The sequence below is a fragment of the Siphateles boraxobius genome, unplaced genomic scaffold, assembly GCF_051911475.1.
Source record: "Siphateles boraxobius isolate OS27281-9 unplaced genomic scaffold, OSU_SipBor_1 130, whole genome shotgun sequence".
In the NCBI taxonomy this organism is placed as follows: Eukaryota; Metazoa; Chordata; class Actinopteri; order Cypriniformes; family Leuciscidae; genus Siphateles; species Siphateles boraxobius.
The window spans coordinates 22,819,979-22,831,343 of NW_027508734.1; the positions used below are offsets into that span (position 1 = coordinate 22,819,979).

General features: G+C 41.2%; 1 protein-coding gene across 2 annotated transcripts in view; it reads right to left on the reverse strand.

Moving 5' to 3' along the window:
- The window catches only part of kcna4 (potassium voltage-gated channel, shaker-related subfamily, member 4), a 134,574-nt gene extending 123,209 nt beyond the window's left edge, over nt 1-11,365 (reverse strand). Inside the window, exons 1-2 of one of the 2 annotated variants that reach the window (XM_077228674.1) lie at nt 10,905-11,365; nt 6,793-10,573 (exon numbers count right to left, since the gene is read on the reverse strand). In XM_077228674.1, coding sequence (XP_077084789.1) covers nt 8,091-10,097 — 2,007 coding nt within the window. In that variant the 5' untranslated portion in view covers nt 10,098-10,573; nt 10,905-11,365 and the 3' untranslated portion in view covers nt 6,793-8,090. Of the gene's footprint in view, nt 1-6,792; nt 10,574-10,904 lie in introns of those variants that run through there. The other variant, XM_077228673.1, reaches the window with a different exon arrangement.

An 11,365-nucleotide genomic window follows, 5' to 3' on the forward strand; every position in this document is an offset into this window, starting at 1 on the left:
TCAATACCATCAACAAAAGACCAGTTGTCAGACAGTAGGCACAACATACATGAACTTATTTAAATAAACAAGTCTGCCGTCTCATCCAGGCTTTTCAAACAAAAGCAGCCAATTTAAACACATTAAAATTAAACAACCATTTCATCTTGTCGTCATCACTAATCCAGAACATTTCAGGCTTTTTAACAAACACTTCACCAAATAATACATTTCTATAATATTAAGTATATAAAAGTGTGATATTAATTATATACTGTAATAATATAATATAATTTCAATTATCTGTTACCACTAGGGGTGTAACAATATATCGTGCCAAAATATATCACAATACAAAAAAGCGACAATACGTATCGTGGATAGTGACAATATGTATCGTGAATAGTTCACCCCCCCCAAAAAAATTTATTGTGTGAGAAAAAAATTCAAGTGTCAGTACTACATTAAACTACAATATATAATGTTGAATATAATGTATAATAATGCAATGGGGGAATATTTGTGGGTCCTGATAATACCAATGTCTTATGTTACCTGACCAGTAAAAAGTGTCCAACATTATTTGAAATATATCTAGTCAGTGAAAAAGTGCAAGAATATTCGTCTAAAATAATTCTGTATTTTCAGCTTCAGAATCATGAATATTTTTATTCTGGTGTCACCATTGTCCTTGGGTTAAAAGTACAGAGTCCAAGCCTATTCATTTAAACCCACAATGTAATATCAAAATTAGCATTTTACTCAACAGTATATTTTTAGTTAACCTTTTATCATATGTCTTGGAGTATCGCAATAATATCGTATCGTGAGTTCAGTATCGTGATATGTATCGAATCGTGACATGAGGGTATCGTTACACCCCTAGTTACCACTGTAAATCTGGATTGAATTATTGTGGGATTCGATTTGATGCTTTCAGAATTGTATATTTTTATACAATTGTATATTATATATATCATTTTGTTTCTGTATTTTTAAAATGAACATATATTAATGACATTTTAATGTGTAAATACTTTGTGCCTTTTATCCCATGTGTGGGGTAAAAGGCCCATCTTGCAACCTCATACATTTATAAGATTTTTAAACCATTTTTATGATTTATTCTCATACAAAATATGTTGCTCCAATGATCAGTAAAAACTTTTTTTTCTGTAATCATACACTATGGGCGTAGTGAAAAGCAGATTTGTCTTAAGCTGTGCCTTTAGCCCCTTTGTATATTTATTCAATTTTACAAAAGTAATTTTAGTTCATAGTTGCACCACATTCATGAAACTGAAGCTTTTCTTGAAAATGGCTCAGAAATATATCAAAAACTATATGAAACCAACACGAATACAAAGAGTTTTTCTTCCTTTTATGAGAGTTTTCCTTTTCTTGATCATGGTCATTGACCTCTTACTGAATTTTATCTTAGCTGATTAGCTATCTAAGACTGAATTAAACCAAACCCCCTGTACACTGGTGCTATTATATTGTCACTCCACCCATTTGCATTAAGCTTTCCATTTTTAGAAACACAGTTATACTATTGAATGGTCGTGCAACACTCTCTCATTTTCCCCTGAGACGAGAGAAATCCTCTATTTATCTTTTTCACTTCTTCCTACAATGACGCAAAAATCGTCATTTTACGTCATTGTAGGAGGAAGTGTAAGACAGGGGGATTTCTGTAAAGACTACAAGCACTAGATCTCACCCTTTCAAAACCGCCCATAGGGGGCTGGACCTAATGCGCTAACAGACCAATTACAGATCAGTGCCAGTGCGTTTGAGTTCACCGGCAGAAACTTTTTGAAAATATGGACGAAGGTACTGAATACGCAGACGGATGCATTATGGAGGATTGGGATTACACATAGTGTCAGCCATCTTTTTTGGAAGGTAAGCTAGCAGGCTCTTGTTCTGTGGAGAAAGCTGAGTAGTAACTTTAGGGGTTACCGTCCACTTTTTCCCAGACATGTCCGGCCGTCAATGTCCGGGATTCAGCTTTTGCTTTCTGCGGTCGCCATTCATTGTTTACATGCACAGCTTTTGTTTCAATCTAACTGAATTCATTCTGATTGGTGAATCTGAATGTAGTGTTTACATGAACGCTAAACAAGTGATTGGTTGATGTGCGTTTTAACATTGCTAAGAAAATTCCCGCTCCTCCGTGAGAGATACGAGACCGGTGTGACTCACAGGTGTCGCTCGTCAGTAATCACGCCACCGGCCTCGCGTCGTTCTCCACACGGCCTTCACTCGTCCTGCTCGCCACAGTAAACATGATGAATGGTGACAGTAGAACGCAAAAGCCGAATCCCGGACATTTTGGGCGATCTCGAAACACATTTTCGCCAGACTCACAGAAACTCACTAGTAGCCTAGACTTGTTGTTTAACTATAGCGCTCTGTTACCGGTAGGCGTGGCCTGCTAGGGCAGCGAAGCAAGTGCATTCTGGGAGTTGTTGTCTTTCATCCACATGCCAAAAATACATTTTCTGTCTTTTATCAGTCTAGAAAGCTCCAAATTCAAAAATAATTTCACATTTCTTCTACATATATTACCCATTTTAAATACACATTCATCTTTCCAGAGGTGGAGTGACCCTTTAAGCCCTGTGATCATAAAAGCCCAGTTTGTACCCCTCTGAGCACGAACATGTCCCTCTGTGTCATTAAGATGTTTAACATTGTTCTACACAAAACAAGAAGTAATGCTAATTTGTCAGTTGCATCACACCACCTGTGCTTGGGGCCACACAATGCACTTGACACTAACAACGGTTCAGATGACACTTAGCAGCAGAAATAAAAACGCTCATTTATGAGGTTACACAAGGTAACTATAGCTTGTGTTTTTCTGCCCAACCAATTTTAACACGTGCAGTGCTGTAGTTTATACTGTTCAGATGTACAGGAAGAAGATGAGGGGATTACAGAGTGAAAAATCTGCCATGACAACTCAGTTTCTAATCTATAGTGCTGTTGATTTCCCCATCATCCGCTAAGCCTCAGTGTATGTGTGGTGATCAAGCCAAGTACAGCTACACTTCTGTGTCATACGACACACATCACGCACGACAGCTAATTAATGCCCCGAGTGGGGTGATGCTGATTGCTTTCAGTTGGACTAATGCCACATTATTCTGGTCCTCCACACTGCTCAAATGCCAATCTTGATATTTACAGAGACTCAGTGTTATGGGAATGAGTGCTGCTACACTTATCTATCAATATGGCAAACTCTCTGTCATAGTCATGGGTGATTGATATTAGGAAATCTAGTTTAATATCCATTTACTGTGGCATTGAGCCTGATATTTATGAAGGTGATGTGGGTGAAGGGTTTTATTGATTTATTATTTTCTCGCAGACAAGAAAGCACACACATATGGACCTACATTTTAAACAACATGACATTTTGTATTACATTCTGTTTTTTCGTCTCTGCAAGTGTGTGATTCTTTTAGTTTTTATATACAGAAGTGAGGCGGGGGGCGGGGGGGGGGGGGGGCTGCCACAAACGGAGGGTTATGCTTCCACCCTGTACTTATTTTACAATGGCTGTGAAAGAAAGATAAGAGGAGGCAAATGGAAGGAACAGAGAAATGTGACCCTGGATCACAAAACCAGTCTTAAGTAGCACGGGTATATTTGTGGGAATAGCCAACAATACATTGTATGGGTCAAAATTATCAATTTTTCTTTCATGCCAAAAATCATTAGGATATTAAGTAAACATCATGTTCCATGAAGACATTTTGTAAATTTCTTACCGTAAATGTATAAAACATGTGAATGCAGCACAATCGTGAACATAGATGGACAACTTTAAAGGCGATTTTCTCAATGTTTCGATTTTTTTGCACCCTCAGATTCCAGATTTTCAAATAGTTGTATATCGGCCAAATATTGTCCTATCCTAACAAACCATACATCAATGGAAAGCTTATTTGTTCAGCTTTCATGTGTTGTATAAATCTCAATTTCAAAAAAATGACCCATAAGACTGGTTTTGTCATCCAGGGTCACAAATGAGGAAGACAAATTGAAGACATATTAAGAGAAGATGCCAAATCTTAAAGTCTGAGTAAGAAGCCAACTTTTAGTTTGGTAGGGATTTCACAAATGCAAGACCTGGACTACAGCACAAGACTGTTTTAAAAAATATACTCAGAAGTTGAAGCAGATTTAGCTTTTGGACTCATTAACAAAGACAGTTAGGCCATGTGTCCACCAAAGTGTTTTTAGCCAGCTGAAAATGCTAAACGCTCTGCTGAAAACGCCTAGCTGTGTGCGCTTGAAAGCAGTTGGCAGCGCTGCGTTCTTTCAATTGGGACGATTCGTTGCTATGATACAGAATATCCGCAGCACAGTTTACTTGTAACTGATTTCGCAGATAATTTGTTTCATACTAAAAATTTATTTTCCATCCATTTTGTTCGGTTAGCTCTGCTGGTTGACGTCGTTGTACAAAAATAATGTTGTGACAGTTGGTCAGTGTGGTATTTGTCCCGCCCCTCCTACACTGTGATTGGACGGCTGTGTAAAAAGTGACAGTGGTGAGCGCTGCGTTTTACCAAAAGTTGAACATTCTTCAACTCTCGGCGACCTGTAAAAAATGCCGAGCACTCAGCGCTTCAGCGTGAAAAAAACGCTCAGCGCCTCGTTACGCTCATGGCGTTTAAAAAACGTGGCGCTCCCATTGAAAACAATTGGAAAAATACGCCAGCTGCGTGAAGAATCGCTTTGGTGGACACATGGCCTTAGGCCCAGAGAAACTGCTCAAGATGGGCAACAGTCATTACTTCACAGCCCAAAAATGTTCAGCACTGCAAATAACTAGTGCCATGAAGTATTGGTGCAGTCCAACATGAACTACACCAGCAGAAAATGAAGACACAGAGCTAGTGTAACACTTCTCCACAAGCTATGCAACATTAACCTGTAAACGAGTGCTTAATAGCCTGGGTTATAATGAATATGAGTGCCTGTGCGGATATGTGCAAAAGTACAGCATGACTCAGCAAGCAGAATCCCATAATGTTTAAGGTCTATCAATATATCCTCATTTACTAAATATCATGTCAGATTTCAACAGTAACCCTAAAGATTTAGTACAAAGACTACTCACTAAGGCTTCTTATTTGCAGTGCAATGGGACAGTCAATACACTCCCATATCACTGCAAATAATAACACAAAATATCTATCATAAGGCATGAAAAAAAGTATATCATATGACCTGAATATCATACACACCACATAAAATGAAAAAAAACATTCTCTTTCACTAATGTGTGAGACACAGAGAGACAGATATATATAATATATCAGATAGATCCATAATATGATATATTTCCAAGTGAAGCAGGATATTTACCAATTAAATGAATATGAGCTTGTTAAAACAATTCCTGAGTATAAATATTAGACTTAATTCATTAGACTTAGACTATCTGATAGTCTGTGCGAAGTAAGTGATGTTAAAAAGGAAAGTAATTCACAGCAAGAGGGAAGTAAGGTTATTGACTTCTGATTAAAGATTATGAAGACTTTGAAGATGAAGGCCAAGCACCAATGAATTATTAATAAGAGCAGCAATGTACATTAAATGGATAGTTCAACTTCACTCAAATATGGGGTGATTCTGTCATCATTTTCTCACCCTCACCCCAAACCTGTATGAGTTTGCTGAACACAAAAGAAGATATTTTGTAGAAGGTCGGAAACCAAACAGGTGATGGACCCCATTGACTTCCATAGTATTTTTTTTGTTTGGTTACCCATATTCTTCGAAATATCTTTTTTGTTCAGCAGAAGAAAGAAACTCATAAAGGTTTGGAACAACTTGAGGGTGAGTAAATTATGACAGAATTTTCATTTTTGTGTGAAATACCCCTTTAAGAAAATAAATATTGTTCAGGGTTAAAATATTTGCATAACTATAAACGCATGAAGTCAAAAAAAGACAGCAATAGTATGCTTAAAATATATATTTTACTTAAAGACAGAGAACACTGCCTGTAATTTAATGTCATATAACTTATTACCAGTCGTGCATCTACTACTAAGCTGTAATAGGATCACTACTGAAAAGGGACACTGTACACTGTGGGCATAGTTTATAGAGATGACAGCATTACCAGTTTAAAAATGCCAGTTGTCTGTTACTTTTTCTTCTAAACGTTTCTTAAAATAAGCCCACAAGGCTTAGATTAGCATGCAGAAACGCAAGGCACTTATGATAATCTAATATCAAGTGTGCATATTTTATACAAGTACACGTTGGCCAAGTAATCGTGTTGTGAGAGATGGGCAGGCCGAAGGAGGCTATAGTTATCTCCCTGTGGAGTGTGCTAAGAGTATGTCTTATTAATGACAAAATATCGGTTTACTTGAGATTAAATGGCAATTATCTTGTCTACAAAAAGATGGTAACAGCTATTATGACATCAGGATATGAAGCTCAGAACACTTAATGAGCAATGAGGATGTTTGGATTCCAAGGAAACACAGCACGGTTACTCATCTCTTTGACAATAAGGCTCTTGTTGCTAAGCAATCCAAGGCATTGTTGATATATTATTATAAAGTGAGAAAACATACAAACTGAAGTCGCATGCATGCTGAGATCACGTGGAACACCTGTTCCTAGCCCTGACAGACAACTAGTAGTTCCACACAGATGCGTAAACACCTGAGCACATGCGTAAACATCTGGATGCCGTTTAACACTGAGCGTGAATAATGACAATATACTTGCTGTGTGACTAAACCATTTCTTAACACAGAAAACGCTTACCTGGGTTCTGCGATTCACTGCGCATGCTCAGTGGTAATCGTGCACTCCAATAGGATGAGTATTTGCTGTGCATGAAGTCCACCAAGTTCATGTTCCCTTCAGTGCAGTACATTTCCGTCAGCATTTTTTATAAAGGGAGGCATTGTCATTTGATAAAGGGATGAAGACAAATAGTTGCATGAAGCATTCCCTTGAAATATACTCCCATGACAGTAACTTGAAAACATTGGCCAAACTGATCCTTCAAGCCATTGTGTCGCTGAATCTGTTGTACAAGGTGTTTTGAGACGATGTGAAACGGTTATTTTGGCCTAAGTATTCCAAAATGTGACTGATGCTGAGAAAAAAAGAATCCTTGATTGCGTGGTGATGTTTTAATTGTGCTAATGAACACAAACTAACATGATCGATTGGTTTTTCAATACTCACAAAAGGGACTGACTATAATGACGCTTTAGTCACCGTGGACAACGTACAAATAATCACACAGGGGTGTGCTAAATGTTTTTTTGTTGTTTTTTACCAGTGCAGTACTGAATACTGCCATGCGGACACACGTTTGCCATAATGGGATTTAAGATAGCATTGCCTTAAGTTAGGCTACAACATGCTGCTTTCCAATTATGTATAATAATTTAAATTGGGTAAGTTAAAATAAGTCATTACTATTAACTGAATTGGTTCTCAACAGTGGAGATTGCAGCGTATGTTTGCTATTATTTCGAATTAATTAATAATGCAATTTTTATTATGGTTAGGCTATTAGTCGTTTTTCGATATCCTCCCTCTCTACCTCAGTGTTACATCTGTTTCTTTCCTCTGAATTAAACTGGGAGACTATAACATAATTGATGATAGTGCAAACGATTTAAACGTTATTGCATAATAGCATTCGATAACAACTCGACTCTTTTCCCTACAATTACTGACAAATGTAACTCATAAAGTGCCTATGCAAGTTCCTTGTTGTTGTCTTCATTAATGAACCGGGAGTAGTTTAGTTCTGTCAACTGAACTGAACAGGTGGGCAGATAGAGACACCTCTCTCCACGTCACGTAAAGCTGGTGATTTTTGCGTTGCCTGTCACGTGATTACATGTTTCTCTACAAAAGTAGCCACATTGCAAAAAAATGTTTCAGCTCAGGTCCAGAACTTAATGAGTGTGTTTTGTTTTAGCGCTCGCGCGTAGGCTACTGTAGGCTATATGTCTTCAAGTTGTGCATGTGTGCTGTTAACTGATTCATTTGTGCAGTCATCTTCATGAAAACCTCCCGATGAGGTTATCGTTCTTCCATTATCATACATCTGTCTGTAGGGTTCGTGAATGTGAACTGCTTTTTCTGCCTATGTCAGTACCGTTCCCTCTGCTAGGGCTCTGCGTGTCACCCCCACACAGAGATTCTGTCACGCCCTCCTCCATCTCCATATACTCAGCTGCCTTGTCACCTAAAGACGACCCCGATTGTGACCCTTTGCATTTTCTTAGGAAATCCGTAAAATACGGGCAGCCCGGTGGTGGTTGTTCCACAACGGGCGTTTGGTCCTCGTTATCAGTCTCCCGGTGGTAGAAGTAGTTGAAGTTGGACACGATTACAGGGACTGGAAGCGCAATGGTCAGGACACCGGCAATGGCGCACAGCGAGCCCACGATTTTACCCCCGACCGTGATGGGCTTCATGTCCCCGTAGCCCACCGTGGTCATGGTCACTACAGCCCACCAGAACGCGTCTGGGATGCTGGTGAACTGTGACGAGGGTTCGTCTGCCTCTGCGAAGAACACCGCGCTGGAGAACAGGATGACACCGATGACGAGGAAGAAGATGAGCAGCGCCAGCTCTCGCATGCTCGCGCGCAGAGTGTGCCCGAGGATCTGGAGACCTTTCGAGTGTCGAGACAGTTTGAAGATCCTGAACACGCGGACGAGTCGTATTATTCTCAAGATCGCGAAACTCATTGCCTGTTGCCCGTTCTCTTCATGTTGAGCTAGGTCTGTGCCGAGAGTTATGAAATAAGGCAAAATAGAGACGATGTCTATGGTGTTCATAACGTTTTTAAAGAAATCAGCTTTACTGGGGCTCGCAAAGAAGCGCACGATTATCTCAAACGAGAACCAAATGATGCACACTGTCTCAACGATGAAAAAGGGGTCGTTGAATGGCGTAAATCCATTGTCTGCCTGTGTGGAGTTTTTACCTGGGCTGTGGAATTCTTTGTCGTCCCTGAATTCTGGCAATGTTTCCAAGCAAAAAATGACTATGGATATGACGATGACCAACACTGACACGACCGCGATCCCCCTGGCTGCACTTGAACTCTCCGGGTACTCAAACAGCAGCCAGATCTGACGTTTAAACTCGTCCTCGGGCAGCGGCTTCTCTTCCTCCTTCACGAAGCCCTCATCCTCGCGAAACTTGAGCATTGCCTCTTCCCCGAGTTCATAGAACTTGACCTCCTCGGAAAATATATCAAACGGCACATTGGCGGGTCTCTTTAAACGCCCCCCTGACTGGTAGAAGTATAGAATGGCATCGAAGCTCGGTCGATTCCTGTCAAAGAAGTATTCGTTACGCAGAGGGTCGAAGTACCTGATTCTTTTCTCAGGGTCCCCCAGGAGAGTGTCCGGGAACTGGGCGAGAGTCTTCAGTTGAGTTTCAAACTTCAAGCCCGACACGTTGATGAAAACTCTCTCGCAACAGCCGTACTCATTGTAAACATTTTCGTAGCCTGACTGAGGACGTCTGTCCGTTAACGAAACCGTCTCCTCTTCATCATGATCCATGATATAAACAAAACTCGACCTCCTGATTCCCTTTTCCTCCTCTTCCTCCTCGCCCTCCGCCTCGTCCTCCTCGATCATGACGTCCTCCTCAGATCCTAGGAGCGCCAACTCTGACTGGCGTAGATCCCCGCCGAGTGCCGCGCGGTTCCGTCTCCAGCGCGCGACGCCTCTTTCCTTTTTTCTCTCTCTGAGAAGTTGCTGTGGTTGCTCGTGGTGTTGCTGCTGCTGTTGTTGCGATGAGGAGTTGGAGGAGGAGGAGGAGGAGGAGGAGGAGGGGCGCGAGGCGGTGCCGGTGCTACTGTTGTTGGCATTCGTTGAAGAGGCGGTGCGACTCTGTTGCGGGTGGTTCTGGGGATGGCCACTCGACCCACCTCCCTCTCCGACCGTTCCGGCGTCAGCTGCCGCCGCTGCGCGAGACTGTCTCTCCCTCTCGCGCTCTCTCTCCCGTGCGCGAGCCTGGGCATATCCATAGGGCAGGTGGGTATTGCAGCCCCCGCTGTCCGCGCCCACCATAGCAAATTCCATCTTCTCAAACTACGAAGTGTTCAGAATGATGGAAAACAGGCGGAATAAAGAGGCTGAGCAAAAGACGAGTTCAGCAAGTTCACATATGCACTGGCACTGTAGGTCCACTACCTTCGGTAGTGCTTTAAGGTCTTTCAGTGCACTTTCACTTATTGTAATTGGACTTTACAATTGTAGCGAAGCGACGTGCTTCTGGTGACATCATCATTATCATCCTCATCATCATGAGAAAAATGTGTCCAACAGTTCTAGAATCCATGTGCACGCGCGCGTTTTCCAAAGAGAAACTGAATGGATGAGAGAGAGCGGCACTTTTCCGTTAACTGAGGTGCTCGGTCACCGTAGAGACTTTATTCGTTTATGAAATCACTGGTTCCCATCTTCGATGTGTGAGGGAGGGGTGGGGTGTAGGTTTGTTCCGTCCTCTGCCCCTTCAGTGGATATGAATCCCTAAATCCGCTTGACACCAGCAACAGCTGCAAAGAAAAGAAAAACGTGTTGTAAAAGGCAAATGTAGCCGAGGCAGACTGTGATGGATATGCTTATGAGCAAAACAATTTTAAATAGTAATCAGGAACAAAGGCATAAGTCAATATTATTGTACTACATAATAATAATAATAATAATAATAATAATAATAATAATAATAATAATAATATGGCACACCCTAATGGTAACAGGCCAGCCAAGGAAACAGCACGTGATGTTACTGATCCAAAATCCCCTGACAATTAATTATAAACAGTCGTCGCACGAAATGTATCAGCTCTCTCATGCACTCCACCTTCCATTATTCGAGCCACTTACGTAGAAAATGATTTTAGGACGTCTTCACAGCTTCCACCCTTCACATAACAAGCTAGAGATGGCTGAAGATGTAAATCCCAGGTTTGTCCAAATTTCCATCTTGTTCAGGGAATCCAGATATTCCTCGACGTAGCCAAAAGCAGAACATGACACCTTAACAGTCAGGTGTTATCGCATTCGATGGATGACAGCTTTAGCCACGGCTCGCCGTTGGGTCTTTATTCAACAGGATCTCTCATCACCTGCCCATCTCCCCCCTCCCCAAAAAAACAGGCACCCCTGCATTTAAGCCTGGACTCACACTCACCAAAAAGCAGGTGCTGCTATACCAAGAGCATGCTCCGTGGCTCGATAAATCACACGAGCGGCGTGAGAATCGAGATGTATCAAAGTTTTAGGATGCCATGTGAAATAGCCTTAGGTAAGTATGCGCAGCGCGCATCTGTCTGCCGCTCAGTCTC